Source organism: Brassica rapa, unplaced genomic scaffold (genome assembly GCF_000309985.2).
Source record: "Brassica rapa cultivar Chiifu-401-42 unplaced genomic scaffold, CAAS_Brap_v3.01 Scaffold0168, whole genome shotgun sequence".
NCBI lineage: Eukaryota > Viridiplantae > Streptophyta > Magnoliopsida > Brassicales > Brassicaceae > Brassica > Brassica rapa.
The window spans coordinates 42,433-61,850 of NW_022610112.1; the positions used below are offsets into that span (position 1 = coordinate 42,433).

Sequence of the window (19,418 nt, forward strand, 5' to 3'; positions counted from 1 at the left end):
GGGTCTAGGCAGTGGCGTGCCTATTCAAGAGGGTGCTCAAACTAAGACAGAGCACTCTTGGCTGTGTGAAGAAGAAGGCTACTCTATCAAGGCGGCTTCTATTGTGAGGTGATTGAAGAAGTAGCTGAAGCATCCACAAGCATTCCATCATGGTGGTGAATTCAGAAGGGTGATTGCAATAAGAGAAGAAGAAGAAGTAAGGATTCAAGTGGTAACTTTGAGAACCACTCCTCATCATCTTAACCAAGGGAGTAAACCTAATTTCATCTATCTTAATATGTCTTGATAGGTTTATCTCCTGATTATACTATGTGCTTTCCCTAATTCCATTAAGAGTTTATAGCTTCTAGTAGAATGTCTAGGCTAATTGCACTGAAATTGTTTTGCTGTTGCATTGTCATATTGATAGTAAGTAATGTCTAGAGTCCCAGAATCTCATGTTTTGTTTATTGCATTGTCTTGAGTATTGTCATAGCTTGAATCATCATGAATGTGTTGTAGAATTGAGTAGAATGTCTCTGCTACTTGCATCATGATTGATAAGTTATTTTGCATACATAATCATATCTCATACTGTCTAAGTTCAATCCTATTGTTATCTGATGCTATTGCCTATGTTTAATCCATCAATGAAAGTCTTGCATCAATTAGAAATTGTCTAAGTTGTTTGCATCATTGGTTTTGATTGAAACTGTTGTGCATAGCCTTAATATTGCTCATGGATTGAACCTGTTGCATTCATATAGCTAAAGCTTTAAGATTGTGCATTCATGTAGTAATGCATTTAAAAATGAGCCTAAATTGCAAATGTGCTGATAAGCTTGTATTGCATTTAGAGAACTTAAAAAATAGAACTTGCATTGTCATTGTTAAGAGATTGAAAATCTCTTGTCTTGACTCAGTCCAGTTCTGATTGTTGCTATGCCATAGTTAAATCCATCAGTGATGTCTTATAAGCATTTAGAAGTATGTCTAAGCTATTTGGATCATTGGCGTTGATAAAACTAGTGAGCATAAGCATGAATTGAGTCACTCTTGTCGCCTTGATTGCATAAGTATCATCTAGGCTTGTGTTTCATTTGGGTTAAATCTATTTCATTCATATAGTGAGTATGTAACCTAATGCATTCAGTTATTGTTGCATTTAAAAAAAAAACTGAATTGATTGTCTTTGCTTGATTGTCTTGATTGTCTAGCTTGTTTCAAGTATCATATATTATTGTGGCATTGGTGATCAAACAGGCTGGATAATCTTGGTTTGATCCCAATGGGGTGATCTGATCTTGCATTGAGTTGTGGTGGTGTTAGGTACACAAGGGAAGTGATACATGTAACTCCCAACAACCAAGAATGTAAAGACAAAGGTCTTGTGCCATTGCATATCATCACTAGGACATGTTAATCCATAATCTACAGGAAGTGTAGTGTGATTGAGTATGCAATGAGAGATGGCCATTGCATAATACCATTGGACATATCTAGTCCTTAGTCTACAGGAAGTGTAGCATGGGTCATTATGCAATGAGAAGTGTGTTGAGATGAAGATCAAAAAGTGGAGAGATGAAGCTTTGGGGTTCAATAGAGTGATGAGGCAGAGACAGTAACTTTAGAGATTTACCATGGTAACTTTAGAATTTACCTCAGTTACTTTGGAGTTACCATATCTGGATGGAAGTGACTTGGGAAGTTACCTTGGCTCTATACTGATGAAGGAACTCGTCCAAGAGAGGGATGGATAAGGATTGGGGCTAGCTGGAAAGGTAAAGCTACTTTACAGCCTGTCTAAGCATGTGAAGCATCTCAGCCTATTATTTGTATTGACCTCACATGCTTATAGTCTAAGTTGAATTCACTGAACCTAGACATGATTGTAATCTCCTTATATCTTGTATGCTCTCATCTGAATGAATTAATCTGAGTTTTGAGTCTATCTCTCTCTAATCTTTCTACTCTCTCTCATTACTCTAATCTCTTAATTCTCTCAATCTACTTACTCAAATCAATCTTATTCTCTCTTAATCCACGTTCTACACTCACTAAATCAAAATCTAATATGGTATCAGAGCCAGGTTGCTCTAAAACCTGAGTTCATTCCGCAAATTTGTGTTCTTGGAGATTCTGGGTTTGTGAGCGTGCTTGAAGATTTGGTGTTCTGGGTTATTGGTGTGTTGAGGTTCTCTTCTTGTAGATGGAAACAGACGACACCATGGTGGAGCTATGTACAACAGTTACTCCTGATGAGTGGAATCGTGGGGGTGAAGTGGTTACAAAGCAGATGGGTGAAGGCAAGTGGATTCAAGAGAATCATGGAACACTTGGGGTCATCCAGAGGTCGCTCTCAAGTTCAACCCTGGAAGCTGATGGTCATGAAGGGACAGCTAAGGAGTTGTCGGAGAGTATGGAAGCTGTGTATGAGGACAGATCGCATCTATGCAAGGTTTTTGTGGTTAAGCGGGCCATTGAGAATCTGAAGCAAGATGGAGAAGAGCTCAGTAAGCATCTTGAACGGTTTAAGAGCTTATGGGCAGAGTTGAAGGCGCTCAGACCGAGTACCTCAGATAAAGACATACTGAAGAGAAGGCTAGAGCAAGATGAAGTGTTTAGTCTTCTGCTGAGTTTGGATAAGTCTTATGATAAACTGGTCAGGAAGATCCTCACGGAAGAAATCCTACCTGATGTGGAGAGTGTGTGTGGTTTGGTGAAGCATGAGCAAGCAACGATGCAGCCGGATAAGAGGAGAAAGATTACTGAGCTAGAACAAGTAATCACCGGCAAGAGCTTGTATTCAGCATACATAGGAGACATAAAAGATGGGGATAGCTTAACAAGCAGACACGAGAAGGGTGGAGCGGATGAGGTGATTACCAGAAGAGAGTGGGATGCATTTGTAGCCAAAGCAAAAGCACTCACTGCATCAAAGAAGCAAGGAGGTCATTCAGTAAGGTCTAAACCTATTATTGTGGATTCTGGAGCCAGTCATCACATGATCAGTGATAGGAGTCTGATGGATGAAGTGAGAGCAGCTACTGGAAATGTTCAGATAGCAAATGGAGATAAAATTCCTATAGAAGGGATAGGAAGCTTGAAGCTATTTGACAGGGAGTCAACAGCCTTGTACCTGCCTCAGTTTACCTCCAATTTGATATCTGTAAAGAGAGCTACTGTTGACTTGCAATGTCAAGTAGTATTCAGGCCACAGGAGGTTGAGTTTCAAGATCTTGTTACGGGTCAAGTGATTGGAAAGGGGAGCAGTACCAACAATCTATACCAGCTACAATCAACTAAGCTCTCTAAACCCTCTATCTCTATATGCATGAGTAGTACTGCTGATGGCTGTGATAGTATTACTTGGCATGCTAGATTAGGACATCCTCATACTCGCGCCCTTGAGCTAATGATGCCTAATCTATCAGTTAATCACCTTGAATGTGAAGCATGCATACTAGGGAAGCATTGCAAAACTGTCTTTCCCACATCTGAAACTGTCTATGAGAAATGCTTTGACTTAATACACTCTGATGTGTGGACATCTCCATGTATATCTAGGGATAAGCATAAGTATTTTGTGACTTTCATAGATGAAAAATCTAAGTATACATGGGTCACATTGCTTCCTTCCAAGGATAGAGTGTTAGAGGCATTTATAAACTTCCAAGCTTATGTCACTAATCACTATAATGCTACTGTGAAGGTACTAAGGTCAGACAATGGAGGTGAATACACTAGCCATGCATTCAAGAATCATATGATGAAGCATGGGATAGTTCATCAAACCAGCTGTCCCTACACTCCACAACAGAATGGTGTGGCTGAGAGGAAGAACAGACACCTGATGGAAGTAGCAAGATCAATGATGTTTCATTCTAATGTTCCCAAGAGATTTTGGAGTGATGCAGTTGTCTCAGCATGTTATCTCATCAACAGGACACCGACGAAAGTTCTGAGGGATCTATCTCTATGACTTTTAGAGTATAAAGAGTAATCTGAGAGTTTAGAAGAGATTAGAGAAGTATGAGAGATGATTTAGAGTAATAGATTAGCTTAAGAGACCAAGAGAAACGCCATGGAGGCTAAGTGTAATCTGAACTGTCTAATCTTTCATTAAGGACATGAGTTACAATATATAGTGTGAGCATACAAGGGTTTTCGAAATCAAGAGAAGACTAAAGCATGTGAGGTCAATCAGGAGAGGATAAGCTCATTTGGACTAGCCAATTAGCTTCTCCACATGCGCGGAGCATCTAGCATCTTGGACCGAGATGCTCTTGCCTTTCCAGCTGTTCCAGCCTGTCAAGGCGCGCTCTACCTTATCCCTAAACGGTCTGATGCATCCAGGTAAGTTCCTTCCCTTCACCTAAGTTACCGCAAGTAACTTCTTTACCCTTGTCAAGGTTTAACCCATCTTCATGTGTACGGTCATGTACGGACTGTACGGACTTGTACGGACCTTGCCCAAACCTTCCCAAGCTTCAACTCATCTCCTTAGTCCTAACTCCTCACTTGCTTCACACTTATACGCAACTCAACTCAACACTCCCCCTCAAGCTTAGCTTTGTGAAAGCCTAAGCTTGGATAGCTATGAGATCTTCCTCATTAAAAACCTTACCAAGGAAAACCCATTGGGATAAAACCTTGATAAGGGAAAAAGAGTAAAGACCTCACAGCCAAGGGGATCAGCTCCTTCTCTTCCCAAGATCAATGAGGCCCAACCTGATGTGAATGGACTCCATTGTCTTTTGTCTTGCAGCCTTGGTGAACACATCCGCTAACTGATCTTCACTTCTTGTGTAGCATGGCAGGATGACTCCTAAGATGATCATCTGCCTCACCTTGTGACAATCAACTTCAATGTGCTTGGTTCTTTCATGAAACACCGAGTTGGAGGCAATGTGGATGGCAGCTTGGTTATCACAATGCATGGTCATTGGAGTGGCTTGATCAATCTCCAAATGCTTCAAGATGCCTTTGATCCACACCAGCTCGTTGGTAAGCTTCAGCATAGCTCTATACTCAGCTTCTGCACTTGAACAAGACACCACCTTCTGCTTCTTACTCTTCCAAGTAACCAAGTTGCCTCCAATGAATGTGCAATAGCCTGTGGTTGATCTCCTGTCTGCTCTATCACCAGCCCAATCCGCATCACAGTATCCAACCACTTCAGTGCTCCCATTGCAGCCCATCCATACTCCTTGATCAGGTGAGCCGTTGAGATACATCAAGATCCTCTCCACCATGCGCCAATGATGCTCCTTAGGCACTTGCATGTGTTGACTCACCTGATTCACAGCAAAACAAATGTCAGGTCTAGTTATGGTAAGATAAATCAATTTGCCAACTAGTTTTCTATAGAATTTAGGATCCTGATAAGGTTTGATGTCTTCAATCTCCCCCTCTCGTGGGACTTTGTAACCATCCTCCATAGGCATCCTTGCTGTCTTGCCTCCATAAGCACCTGCACCTTTCAAAAGATCAAGTGTATATTTCCTTTGGGAAATGAATAAACCTTCCTTGGATCTACATATCTCAATTCCAAGAAAGTATTTCATTTCTCCCAAGTCTTTAATCTCAAACATGGATTTAAGGAACTCCTTGGTTGCTATGATACCTTCCTTATCACTCGCTGTGATAATGATATCATCAACATACACAAGGAGTGCGATCATACCTGAGGGAGTAGTGAGAGTGAAGAGAGTGTGATCTAGCTCAGACTTCTTGAAGCCTCGGCCATTAAGAGTAGTGCTCAGCTTGTTGTACCAAGCTCTTGGTGATTGCTTCAGCCCATAGATAGCTTTCTTCAGTCTCAACACATTCCCTTTCTTTACTAAGTGTTACAAGCCTGGAGGTGGATGCATATACACTTCATCCTCAAGCTCTCCTTGTAGAAATGCATTCTTCACATCCATTTGCCATAAGCCTCATCCAAGATTCACAGCCAAGCTTAGTACAATCCGGATTGTATGTAACTTAGCCACTGGTGCAAAGGTCTCAATGTAATCTTCTCCATATGTTTGAGTAAAGCCTCTTGCAACCAGTCTTGACTTCTTCCTCTCAACCTGACCATCAGCCTTATACTTGATTGTGAAGATCCATCTACTAGTCACAGCCTTCTTCCCTTTAGGTAACTCACTTTCATACCATGTATCATTCTTAATCATAGCTCCTGCCTCAGCTCCAACTGATTCCTTCCACTCCTTGTCTTGTATTGCCTCTTCATAGCTTCTTGGGATATACCCCTCATCCAGATTCACCATAAAGGCGCAATGTGCTTTAGGATATTGAGCAAAGGAGCACACAGCTTGAGAGGGATGCTCCACTGCTTGGGCATTGTAGTACACTCTCGTGTTTACCCAAGAGGAAGGATCCTTCCTCACTCTAGTGCTTCTTCTCAATTCTGGTTGTTGAACTCTCACGGCTTGCTCTTGAACATCCGGTTCTTCTTCTTCTTCTACATCTTCAACTGATGCTTCTTCTTCTCTTTGTTCATGCTCACCTTGATTTTGAGAGCCTGAACTCATCTCCCTTTGTTCCTGATTCAAGCCGGCTCCATCTCGGCCTAAACTTGTCTCAACTCCTCCCTCATTCAAGCCGGCTCCTTCTTGGCCACTTTCTTGAACTTCAGGCTCATTTCCCCCCTCACGATCATGGTGAGAGTCTCCATGTTGTTCCCTTTGACCAGAGTTCTGATCCTGGGACATCTTGATTCCTAGTCCCTCTAGGATAATCCTCAACACCCCGGCCTTATCTGAGGTAAGGTCTTTCAAGTCTTCTTGGTTCTTCTCTTCATAGTATCCTCGTTCTTCTACAAACTTCACATCCCTTGATACTAGAACTCTTCTTCCTGCTGGATCATAGCATTTGTATCCCTTCTGTGTTGTAGAGTAGCCTATGAACACAGCCTTTGTACTTCTTGCTTCCAACTTGCTTCTCATCTGTCCCGGAACCAACACATAGCACAAACACCCAAAGACCCTCAAGTGTTCTACAGATGGCTTGTGTTTGTTTAATACCTCAAATGGTGCCTGATCTTCAAGAATCTTTGTAGGTATCCGGTTAATTAAGTAGCAAGCAGTGGCCACAGCATCACTCCAAAACCTTTTTGGAACATTTGCTTGAAACATTAATGACCGAGCTGTCTCCATGAGATGTCGATTCTTCCTCTCAGCCACACCATTCTGCTGTGGTGTGTAGGGACAGCTTGTTTGATGGAGTATTCCATGATGAGCTAGATGAGACTTGAATGCATGGCTAGTGTACTCTCCTCCATTATCTGATCTCAAAATTTTAATCTTAGCATGATAATAGTTAGTCACATAAGATTGAAAGTTTTTAAATGCATCACGAACTCTATCTTTTGATGGAATTAAGGTTAACCAGGTGTATTTGGATTTTTCATCAATGAATGTGACAAAATACTTATGATTCTCCCTAGATAAGCAAGGTGCAGTCCATACATCAGAATGAATCAAATCAAAGCATTTCTCATAAACAGTAGATGACCTTTGAAACACAGTTTTACAATGTTTGCCTAAAATGCAAGCTTCACAGTCTTTATTCTCAAAATTAACACCTGGCAACATCAAATTCAAGGCTCTACTATGAGGATGTCCTAGTCTAGCATGCCACAAAGCATTCTTATTTAAGCTAGAAGTAGTAGTAGTAGTAAATGAACAGCTAAAATCAGAAACAGGAGCTAATTCTTCAAGCATGTAAAGATCCCCTTTAGTAACTCCTTTTCCAATCAACTGGCTGCTCTCAATATCCTGAAACTTCACATCATTAGGACTAAAGATAACATTGCAATGTAAATCAGTAGTACATTTCTTTACTGAAAGTAAGTTAGATGTTAATTCTGGCATGTAGAATGCTCTAGTATACTTATTAAACAGTTTTAAGTTTCCTATTCCTCTAATAGGAATCTTATCTCCATTTGCAATCATCACATGCCCTTTAGCAGGTTCAATGTCTTTAATCAAACTAGTGTCACTGATCATATGATGAGATGCACCAGAATCAACTACTAATGGTTTAGTCAAGTTATTAGCCGTGAGACAAAGTGTACTAGACGACTTAAGAGAGTGTTCAGTCCTAGCAAGACTAGTATATGCATGATCCGGTTCAGTCCTAGCAAGACTAGCATATGCATGATCCAGTTTGGCAATTCCATGTTTCTCAAGACCATTATCATCATTCTTAACTATCATTGATGCACCAAAGGAATAACCATAAGTGTTACCGTTTTCCTTGAGCATTTTGATGAGGGAGTCAATGTCTGATCTCCTGATATAGTCTTGATCCCCTCCTCGGCCATTTGGATTGCCCGCATATGCCACCAAGGACTTGCCATCACTCTCCCTTCCTCCTTCATCCTGGCTCTTCCCTGAGGTGCTGGCGCCACTTGATCCTTCACTCACATTTGCCCTGGCCTCCTTCTCCTTCAAGAACTTTTCCGGCTTCAGATGGGAGTGAAGTATCCAGCACTGGCTCTTCTTGTGGCCATGCTTCTTGCAATGATCACAACTCCCATTGAACTTCCTGTCTTCAAACTTGTTGTAGCCTGCCTTGTTTGCTTGAGGAGATTCATCAGAGTTGGTTTGCGCAGCCTGGTTTGCAAGTGACATCTCCCCTTTGCTTCCAAACAATCCAATAGACCCCTGCTCCCTCTGAATGTGAGAGCACACCTCCTCAAGGTCTGGTAGCTTATCAGCTCTCAACATATGCTGAATCAGTGAAGTGTAAGCCGGATTCAAGGTAAGTAGGAGACCAAAGACCTTATCCTGCTCCCTCCTCTCATTAAGCAGTTCAGGATCGGTTGTGCTTGGCCTCAGCATCTCCAGTTCTGACCATAAGGACCGGAACCTCCCCAAATGCTTGGTGAACTCCATGTCGTCTTGTACCAAGTCGTTTATGGCTTTCTTTACTTCAAACACTCGGTGAAGGTTTGAAGTATTCCCATATACCTTCTTCAAGGTATCCCAAAGCTCCTTAGCTGACTCACAGTAGCTGTAAGCCTCTAGGATCGCCGGGTCTAAGGAGGCATGAAGAACGGACATCACCAACATGTCCTCCCGCTGCCACTTCTCCATGGCCGTTTCATTTGAGACCTCTTCTGAGTCTTCTCCCTGAGTAATGAGCTGAGGAGCTTCACCATCCGTGAGATGCTTCCACAAGCCTTTACTTCCCACTGTGGTTCTCACCATCCGAGACCACACCAAGTAGTTACTCCCCTTGAAAGTAACCGCTACCTTCATGTGCATGCTTATCCCTCCATCCATCTTCAACAGCTTGTTCTTGAACTACTTGTAGAAGACTTTGAACTTGAGACTAGATCACACCACCACTTCACGCAAAGCAAAGCTTCAATCTTGTAACCACAATGTAACCAAGGAAGACTTGAGGCTAGAGACTTCAAAGAACCTTCAAAGCTTTAGCCTTTAGTCCACGCAAAGAGCTCAGATTCTCAAGAACCTGGCTCTGATACCATATGACTTTTAGAGTATAAAGAGTAATCTGAGAGTTTAGAAGAGATTAGAGAAGTATGAGAGATGATTTAGAGTAAGAGATTAGCTTAAGAGACCAAGAGAAACGCCATGGAGGCTAAGTGTAATCTGAACTGTCTAATCTTTCATTAAGGACATGAGTTACAATATATAGTGTGAGCATACAAGGGTTTTCGAAATCAAGAGAAGACTAAAGCATGTGAGGTCAATCAGGAGAGGATAAGCTCATTTGGACTAGCCAATTAGCTTCTCCACATGCGCGGAGCATCTAGCATCTTGGACCGAGATGCTTTTGCCTTTCCAGCTGTTCCAGCCTGTCAAGGCGCGCTCTACCTTATCCCTAAACGGTCTGATGCATCCAGGTAAGTTCCTTCCCTTCACCTAAGTTACCGCAAGTAACTTCTTTACCCTTGTCAAGGTTTCACCCATCTTCATGTGTACGGTCATGTACGTACTGTACGGACTTGTACGGACCTTGCCCAAACCTTCCCAAGCTTCAACTCATCTCCTTAGTCTCAACTCCTCACTTGCTTCACACTTATACGCAACTCAACTCAACAATCTCCATTTGAGGTACTGAACAAAGCTAGGCCGCAGATTCAACATCTGAGAGTGTTTGGGTGTACCTGCTATGTATTGGTTCCAGGAGAGCTGAGGAAGAAGCTTGATGCAAAGAGCACTAAGGCTATGTTTATTGGATACTGCATCACTCATAAAGGGTATAAGTGCTATGATCCAATAACAGGGAGGGTGTTGGTGTCTAGAGATGTCAAATTCATTGAAGGAAAAGGGTATTATGAAGAAAAGATATGGGAAGATTTGAAGGATCTTCCACAAACGCCATCAGATAAGGCAACAAATCTGAGGAAAATATTGGAGAATCTTGGGATTAGCATGACCCAGGATCAGGGAACAAGAAGAGAACCACCAAGAAGCACAAGTACTCATGAGGAGGAAAGTGAAAGGATGTCCCCTCTTGATCATGAGGGGGGAAGTGAAGCTGAATCAGGAGTGCAACAACAACAGCAAAGTGATTCAGGAAGTCATGATCAAGGAGAGACACAAGGAGAAGAGAGTCCAAGATCAGATGGAGATGCGCAGGCTGATAGAGAGAGTCCAAGATCAGATGCGCAGACTGATAGAAATGAGCAGGCAGCTATGCAAAATCGAGTCGAGTCAGTTGGGATTCAGGAACCAGAAACAGAGGTTCAACCACTGAGGAGAAGTACCAGGGTAAAGAAAGATCCATCAAATTGGGTGAACACAAGGATATACTACAATGCAGAGGCCGTAGCACATCCGACTCAAGCAGTATGTTCGTTTGCAAAATATCCAGAGGAGCATGTGGTCTTCATGTGTAATCTGGATGAGAATGAGATCCCAAGGTCTTATGAGGAAGCCATGAAGCATAAGGTCTGGAGAAATTAAGTGGGTGATGAAAGGGATGCAATGATCAGGAATGACACTTGGTATGAGAGTGAATTACCAAGAGGGAAGAAGGCTGTGTCTAGCAGATGGATCTTCACAATCAAGTACCGGGCAGATGGAACTATTGAGAGACGCAAAACCAGGCTGGTAGCAAGAGGGTTTACACAGACTTATGGGGAAGACTACATTGATACTTTTGCACCAGTGGCTAAGCTTCACACAATTCGAATTGTGTTATCAATTGCAACAAACTTGGAGTGGGATCTGTGGCAAATGGATGTGAAGAATGCTTTCCTGCAAGGTGAACTAGAAGATGAAGTATACATGCATCCACCTCCTAGTCTTGAGCATCTAGTAAAGCCAGGGAATGTTTTAAGATTGAAGAAGGCAATATATGGGCTAAAACAGTCACCTAGAGCTTGGTAAAGGAAGCTGAGTACCACTCTCAATGGGAGAGGCTTTAGGAAGTCTGAACTGGATCACACTCTCTTCACCTTGACAGGACCTTCAGGGATCATTGTGATTCTAGTGTATGTGGATGATTTGATTATCACAGGAAGTGATAAGGCAGGGATTCAGGCTACTAAGGAGTTTCTCAAATCAGTGTTTGACATCAAGGATTTGGGAGAGATGAAGTATTTTCTGGGTATTGAGATATGCAGATCAAAGGAGGGCTTGTTCATGTCTCAAAGAAAGTACACTCAGGATCTGTTGAAGGGCGCTGGTAAGCTTGGAGGAAAGACAGCTAAGACACCTCTTGAGGATGGGTATAAGGTTTTGCTTGAGGGGGAGATTGAAAACAATCAGCCATTTGAAGATGCTAAGCTGTATAGGAAGATGGTTGGGAAGCTGATCTACTTGACAATCACCAGACCAGACATATGTTTTGCTGTGAATCAAGTTAGCCAGCATATGCAAGCTCCAAAGATGCACCATTGGAACATGGTAGACAGGATCTTGAGGTATTTGAATGGCTCTAGTGGCCAAGGAGTCTGGATGGGATGCAATAGGAGTACAGAAGTGGTTGGTTATTGTGATGCTGACTGGGCCGGAGATAGAGTTGATAGGAGATCAACTACTGGGTATTGTACCTTCATTGGAGGGAACTTGGTTACATGGAAGAGTAAGAAGCAGAAGGTTGTCTCCTGTTCCAGTGCTGAGGCTGAATATAGAGCCATGTTGAAGCTGACTAATGAGCTAGTGTGGATCAAAGTGATATTGAAGCATTTGAGTATTGAGCAGACCACTCCTATGACAATGCATTGTGACAATCAGGCTGCTATTCACATTGCCTCTAATTCTGTGTTTCATGAGAGAACAAAGCACATAGAAGTTGATTGTCACAAGGTGAGGCAGATGATTGTCCTAGGAGTAATACTGCCATGCTACACGAGGAGTGAGGATCAACTGGCTGATGTGTTTACTAAGGCAGCGAGGCAGAAGACAATAGAGTTCATACTATCAAGGCTTGGACTCATTGATCTTACTCCCAGGAGCTGATCCCCTTAACCATGGAGTCTCTACTCTTTTTCCCTCATCAAGGTTTTATCCCAATGGGTTTTCCTTGGTGAGGTTTTTAATGAGGGAGATATTCATGGTTTCCAAGCTAGACAAGTTCATTTAGTCTAGCTTGAGGGGGAGTGTTGAGATGAAGATCAAGAAGTGGAGAGATGAAGCTTTGGGGTTCAATAGAGTGATGAGGCAGAGACAATAACTTTAGAGATTTACCATGGTAACTTTAGAATTTACCTCAGTTACTTTGGAGTTACCATATCTGGATGGAAGTGACTTGGGAAGTTACCTTGGCTCTATACTGATGAAGGAACTCGTCCAAGAGAGGGATGGATAAGGATTGGGGCTAGCTGGAAAGGTAAAGCTACTTTACAGCCTGTCTAAGCATGTGAAGCATCTCAGCCTATTATTTGTATTGACCTCACATGCTTATAGTCTAAGTTGAATTCACTGAACCTAGACATGATTGTAATCTCCTTATATCTTGTATGCTCTCATCTGAATGAATTAATCCGAGTTTTGAGTCTATCTCTCTCTAATCTTTCTACTCTCTCTCATTACTCTAATCTCTTAATTCTCTCAATCTACTTACTCAAATCAATCTTATTCTCTCTTAATCCACGTTCTACACTCACTAAATCAAAATCTAATAAAGTGTGTCTTGTGAGACTCTCTATGGTGATTCAAACACCCTAGTTCCTGGTTAAGGAAGAGAGAGTAAACTCACAAGAAGAAAGCTATCATGAAAGATGATCGTTATTAGACCATGGAGATGCATAGGATCATCACAAGCTTAGCTCCTTCTAGTCTCGGTTCTAAGCTTGAGGGGGAGTCTTAATGCACATGATCCATGGTCAGTAACAAGTCTTTTGCAAAATCTTCTACAAGGATCATCAACCAGACCAAGTCAGTGGCGTGTCTAGGCAAGAGGCTGTTCAGAGCAGCCTTGGAGAGTGAGGAAGAAAGCTCTCCATCAATGCGGCTTCAATGAGAGGTGATTGAGGAGAAGCTGATGAATCCATTCTGCCGTTCCAAGAAGTTGATGATGCCATGAAGATGGTGCATTGGCCGAGTTAGGAAACTCACAAAAACACAAGGGAAGTTCCCTTAGACTTTTAAACTCTTTCTTCAAATTTTTTCATTCATCTTATTCATTGCTTGTGCTTGAAAAGATACTTAAAATGATTATGATTGAATTGTGAGATTGTGTGCATCAAGTGTGATGCAGGATATTCATTTTCTTAGTTTTGATAGGTACTGATGCACCTTTGGGATAATGTATCAGGTACCATTGCTTGAGCCTCACTAAAGGTGTTCCTGGTCATTTCATAGCTTCTCTAAGGTGGCTGTGAAGTCTGTTGAGAGGGGGAGATCCAAACCAGTTCTATGAAGAGGGCAAGCCGTGTGTGAAGTGTTGATCAGCCTCACTGGTGTTTTGAAGATGATCTGGTCGTGTCCTAGCTTCTCTAAGATGGCTGTGAAGTCAGTTGAGTGGGGGAGACTTCAAACCGGTTCCATGAAGAGGTGAAGCTGAAGTGTGAAGTGTGCGCAAAGCTGTGAAGAGTTGCTGCACCTAGTAGGCCATGATCCAGAGCTTCTTGTGTCCAACCACACTGGTTCTAAGGCACAAGAGCTCACTGGCCAATCCCTAGGCTTTGGAGAGCTCTACTCTTTTTCCCTTGCAAGGTTTTGTCCCAATGGGTTTTCCTTGTAAGGTTTTTAATGAGGGAGACTCTTCAGAGTTCCAAGCTTAACTTAGGATCAACTAAAGTTAAGCTTGAGGGGGAGTGTTGAACTGAAGAGAAGAATGGAGCTTGAGTCCAAATAGGGCAAGCACTTGCACATCGTAAGAAGAGTTCTATGAAGCTTCAGAAGAGATGTGAAGCTAGTACAAAGATAAGATAGTGATCAAGAAGAGTAGTAATCAGAGTTGGGAGATCTTTGGAGGAGTATGGGAGCTTAAGGGCGAGGCCGGTTCGGATGGTACGTACAGCCCTCCTGGACTTGGCCCTATCTTTGCACAGCCCTTCGACCACTTCTGGAGCTCATAAGACACTTCTTAAGCTTGATAGCAATCTCTATAAGACTTGCCCTATCTTTGCACCAGACCCAAACTCCTCCATACTTCTCCTTTGTCTCCATTTCTTTTCTTCAAGTTAACACTCCCCCTCAAGCTTGACTTTAGCTGATCCTAAGTCAAGCTTGGAACCTTGAAGAACTTCCTCATTAAAAACCTCACCAAGGAAAACCCTTTGGGACAAAACCTTGATGAGGGAAAAAGAGTAAAGCCTCCAAGGCCTAGGGATTGGCCAGTGAGTCTTTGTGCCTTACCAACAATGTAAGGGACACAAAGACTCTGGATCATGGCCCTAATGTGATGCAAGATAGAACCCACTCCTCTTGCTCATCATCAACACTTCTTGTACTCTTCTTTAGACAGATCTTGGTCTCTCCCCCTTTCTCACAATCTTCTTGTTGTGTATCAAGTGCTCGGACTAACAGATCTTCCTTGATAGATACAAGCTGAGTCTTGGCTGCTTCTTCTTCATGAGTCACCACCATGTTACTGAAACCTTCATGACCGGATGCTTCAGACTGTAGTACCAATCACCTCACTCTAGAGGCCGCATTGGTGATTGCTTCTTCATCCTTCATAACTGATCTGATCCTCTTCTTGAATAACCACCAAGTACTCTCAGATCATGTAAGCTTCAACACTCCCCCTCAAGCTTGAGACTCTCACAGGAACAAGCTTGGATGGATAGCTTCATGATCTGTACCATTACTCCATTGCAACACCTTTGAACTCGCCATCTTCATGGAATGCTTGTGGAAGCTTCAGCTACCTCTTCAGCCACCTCACACACTAGAAGCCGCACTGATAGAGTCTCCATCTTCTCACAGCCAAGAGTGCTCTGAACACTCTCTTGCCTAGACACGCCACTGCCTAGACCCGGATGGCTTCTTCTTCTTCAGTTGCTTGCAATGGACCTTCTGAACCTTCTTGAACAGACTGATAGCTCACTAAACTACCCTCCTAAAGCTTGGATTGAGTATAGGTCCAAGCTTGCAAGTGAGCTTCAGTGAGACTACACACCAGTGGCGCATCACCACTCTCGTATCCACTCTCCATTGCACACACAATGGGCAAACGTCTCCTACTTTCAACTCGGATGGATGGTGAACCAAGAACACATCTTGTGAACCAAGGAACCAGGTTGGTCCTTGTATTACCCTTGGATGGAAAGCTCATGACTTTGAGGATATGTGAGTCTGGATCGTTACCCATCTCCTTCTCCTTCAGTTCATGACTCCCTCCTTGTTTCTCTAACTCAAAGACCCCTCCTTTCTCCTTCTCTTCTAGGCGTCATCTTCTTGGCAGCTTTCTTGATGAACCGGATGGGAAAGCTCTTGGACAAGGCACCTTGGATGAGGTTCGCGAGGCCTCTCCATACACCTCTGCTTCCAATGAGTCGCTCCATCAGTATGGACAGGAGAAAGGATGTGAGCCACGCCAGCTTCAGTCTTCTTCTTCATGGAGAAACTGAACTCGGATGGGAAAGGCTTCAAAGGTTGGATTTGAGCTGAGAGTGAGTCTTGTGTTTTGCGGAAGCTACAGCTCAGGTTCTGATGAACCTGGCTCTGATACCATGTGAGATTTGTAGAGTTCTCTTCTCTAGTTGTGAGATTTGTAGAGTTCTCTTCTCTGGTTGTGTTTGTGTGTGTATAAACTCCAATGGAGAAAGATGAGAGCTTGCTCTAGGTGATTTAGAAAGAGAGATTGATGAGAGTGTTTACTTAAATCAGAAACAAGAGACTTTGAGAGATTAGAAGATTCAAGACTAAGAAAGGGAGAGATTAAAGAGAATCTGATTCAAGAACACATTTTCTTATTTCCAAGAAGTGGAGAGGGGAAATCCCCCTTACTCCCTTAGGGTTTACAATTCGACAATGATAGGCTTATATATGCCTTTACACTTTGCAAACTCATAAACCTAAATCTAATGGTTTATAATAGACTTGAAGAATGGATGGATCAGATGGAGAGTTGAGCTGGTCTTTGTCTCTCATTAGCTGTGCTCTTGCTGCTGTGTGATTGGCTCATTTGAATCTGGTCAAGGTAGAGACTGGCGCCTGATTGGCTGATGTAAGGCTCCCTTGTATCTTTCCATATATCAGACTACATACATGGTCCCCTTTACTTCTTTACACAGCCAACAGCCAGCCTGTTCCAGCCTGTCTTTGGCGCCACTCTCCTTTCAAACTCACAAGGCATCTTCATTGATTCTCCTTTGATTCCATACGACCAGGGACATTCCAAACACCCTAATTATGCACAACTCCTCCTGGACATGTTCTGATCACGCCCTAAGCTTGCACATCTGAGCCCGGACTTTGCACAATCACAAAACATCTCAAATGGGCGAGTTGTGTTCTCTCGGGTTGTACCGGTCCGTACATGCCGTACACCATCGCCCTAAGTTTGCACACTCGCCCATTTGCTCCTCAACATCTTCTAAGTCCCTCCTGGACTTGGCCCTATCTTTGCACAGCCCTTAGACCACTTCTGGAGCTCATAAGACACTTCTTAAGCTTGATAGCAATCTCTATAAGACTTGCCCTATCTTTGCACCAGACCCAAACTCCTCCATACTTCTCCTTTGTCTCCATTTCTTTTCTTCAAGTTAACACATCCGGATCTTGTTTCTTCAAGAGGAAGAAGAAGACTGAAGCCATGGCGTGTACTCCTTGTCTCTCAGCCGTCCCTACCTGTCTTAATGAAGATTCTCACGGGAAGCAAAGGTGTATGGAGAGGTTGAGTTATCCTACCTCTAGGGCGCCTTGCTTCAAGAGCTGTTTCTCATCTGGTTTCCAAGAGAAAGCCATCTAGAATTTGGCGTGTTGAAGGCTTGAAGAAAGGAGGGGTTATTTGGGTGGGGAATACAAGATGGTGGTGTTGAAATGAGGTGATGCAACTATGTGATATGAAGCTGGAGAAGGTTAGAGGCTTGAGGATGAAGTTAGGGATGTGAGTGTACGGACAGGCCGTACAAGGTTGCCGTACAAGGTAAAGAAGAAGTTACCATGACCGTTTAACCATGAGGGGAGTAAACGGATCATTCTTACCTTCTACCATACTCTACTTGGATCAGACCGTTGAGAGAGCTTGAGGAGCGCATCTGACAGGCTGTGCCAGGCTGTGACAGACTGTCAGCATCCTAGTCAAAGATCCAAGATGCTTCACACGCGGGAAGAAGCTCATTGGGTGCTTTATGATATGCGCTCCTCTCCATCCATTCTTCAAGTCTATTATAAACCATTAGATTTAGGTTTATGAGTTTGCAAAGTGTAAAGGCATATATAAGCCTATCATTGTCGAATTGTAAACCCTAAGGGAGTAAGGGGGATTTCCCCTCTCCACTTCTTGGAAATAAGAAAATGTGTTCTTGAATCAGATTCTCTTTAATCTCTCCCTTTCTTAGTCTTGAATCTTCTAATCTCTCAAAGTCTCTTGTTTCTGATTTAAGTAAACACTCTCATCAATCTCTCTTTCTAAATCACCTAGAGCAAGCTCTCATCTTTCTCCATTGGAGTTTATACACACACAAACACAACCAGAGAAGAGAACTCTACAAATCTCACAACTAGAGACGAGAACTCTACAAATCTCACAGGATGAACATGTCTTTAAGGTTTGGCTTTGGCTTTGAGCTGAGGGTAGAGCTGGTGTTGTGTGGAAGCTACAGCTCAGGTTCTGATGAACCTGGCTCTGATACCATATGATTTTTAAAGAGATCTCTACTCTGGTAGTATGTGTGTGTGTATAAGCTTCAATGAAGAATGATTAGAGCTTGTTCTAGGTGATATAGAGAAAAGGATTAGTGAGAGTGTTTATGAGTATGTGAGAGACTTAAGAACAGAGATTAAGAGACTTAAGAGACTAGAGAGAGACTGAGAGAATAAGAGACTGAAGATTAGAGAAGGAGAAGGGAAACCCCCTTACTCACTTAGTTATTACAAATCGACATCCTTAAGCTTATATACTAGCTTTACAACTTGTAATACTTAGGAAACCCTAGCTAAGAGATAAGATAAGAAGGGTGGAGATCTTCTGGTTTGAATTGGACGCTTCAGATCACTCTTGGTGCTTTATTAGCTGCTTGTATGTGCCTGATTGGATGAGGGAAAGTATGGTGAGGAGAGCTTGTGTATCTGCCCATTTAACTGTCCAGATACACAACCTTGTCTTGCTCTTCCTTTCCAACTGTGGCCAGCCTGTCGTGGACCACTACAACCAATCCCATACTTCCCACAAACTGGCGCCAACTCTTGTTTGAATCTTCGTGCCACCAAAGCATCTTCTTGATTCCATTTGATGCTTCTCACCATCCCGGACTTTGCACATTCATATTAGAGCTTCTCCTTGGCTGTACGGACTTGCCATAACCGTACACCAATGCCCTATATATTTGCACAGCCCTCAAATAGCTTCAAATGGTCGAGTCCATAAGTCTTGAGTTGATCATGTCCGTACAGGCCGTACCATCCGTACCGGCCTCGCCCTTAAGCTCCCATACTCCTCCAAAGATCTCCCAACTCTGATTACTACTCTTCTTGATCACTATCTTATCTTTGTACTAGCTTCACATCTCTTCTGAAGCTTCATAGAACTCTTCTTACGATGTTCAAGTGCTTGCCCTATTTGGACTCAAGCTCCATTCTTCTCTTCAGTTCAACACTCCCCCTCAAGCTTAACTTTAGTTGATCCTAAGTTAAGCTTGGAACTCTGAAGAGTCTCCCTCATTAAAAACCTTACAAGGAAAACCCATTGGGACAAAACCTTGCAAGGGAAAAAGAGTAGAGCTCTCCAAAGCCTAGGGATTGGCCACTGAGCTCTTGTGCCTTAGAACCAGTGTGGTTGGACACAAGAAGCTCTGGATCATGGCCTACTAGGTGCAGCAACTCTTCACAGCTTTGCGC

At 42.8% G+C, this 19,418-nt stretch overlaps 1 protein-coding gene across 1 annotated transcript; it reads left to right on the forward strand.

Moving 5' to 3' along the window:
- The first annotated feature begins 2,206 nt into the window (after positions 1–2,206).
- LOC117129811 lies at positions 2,207–3,961 on the forward strand. The gene is made up of 3 exons (XM_033283049.1): positions 2,207–3,335; positions 3,579–3,713; positions 3,897–3,961. Exons 1-3 carry the CDS (start codon positions 2,207–2,209, stop codon positions 3,959–3,961), a joined length of 1,329 nt encoding a protein of 442 aa, XP_033138940.1.
- Positions 3,962–19,418: the final 15,457 nt, after the last annotated feature.

Excerpts from the sequence above, each read along its gene's own strand:
- LOC117129811 (XM_033283049.1), top strand. The coding sequence starts at position 2,207 with ATGGTGGAGCTATGTACAACAGTTACTCCTGATGAGTGGAATCGTGGG. Across the intron at positions 3,336-3,578 it reads GAGTAGTACTGCTGATGGCT|ATGAAAAATCTAAGTATACA; the intron begins GTGATAGTATTA and ends TGACTTTCATAG. Across the intron at positions 3,714-3,896 it reads ACTAAGGTCAGACAATGGAG|TTGTCTCAGCATGTTATCTC; the intron begins GTGAATACACTA and ends GGAGTGATGCAG.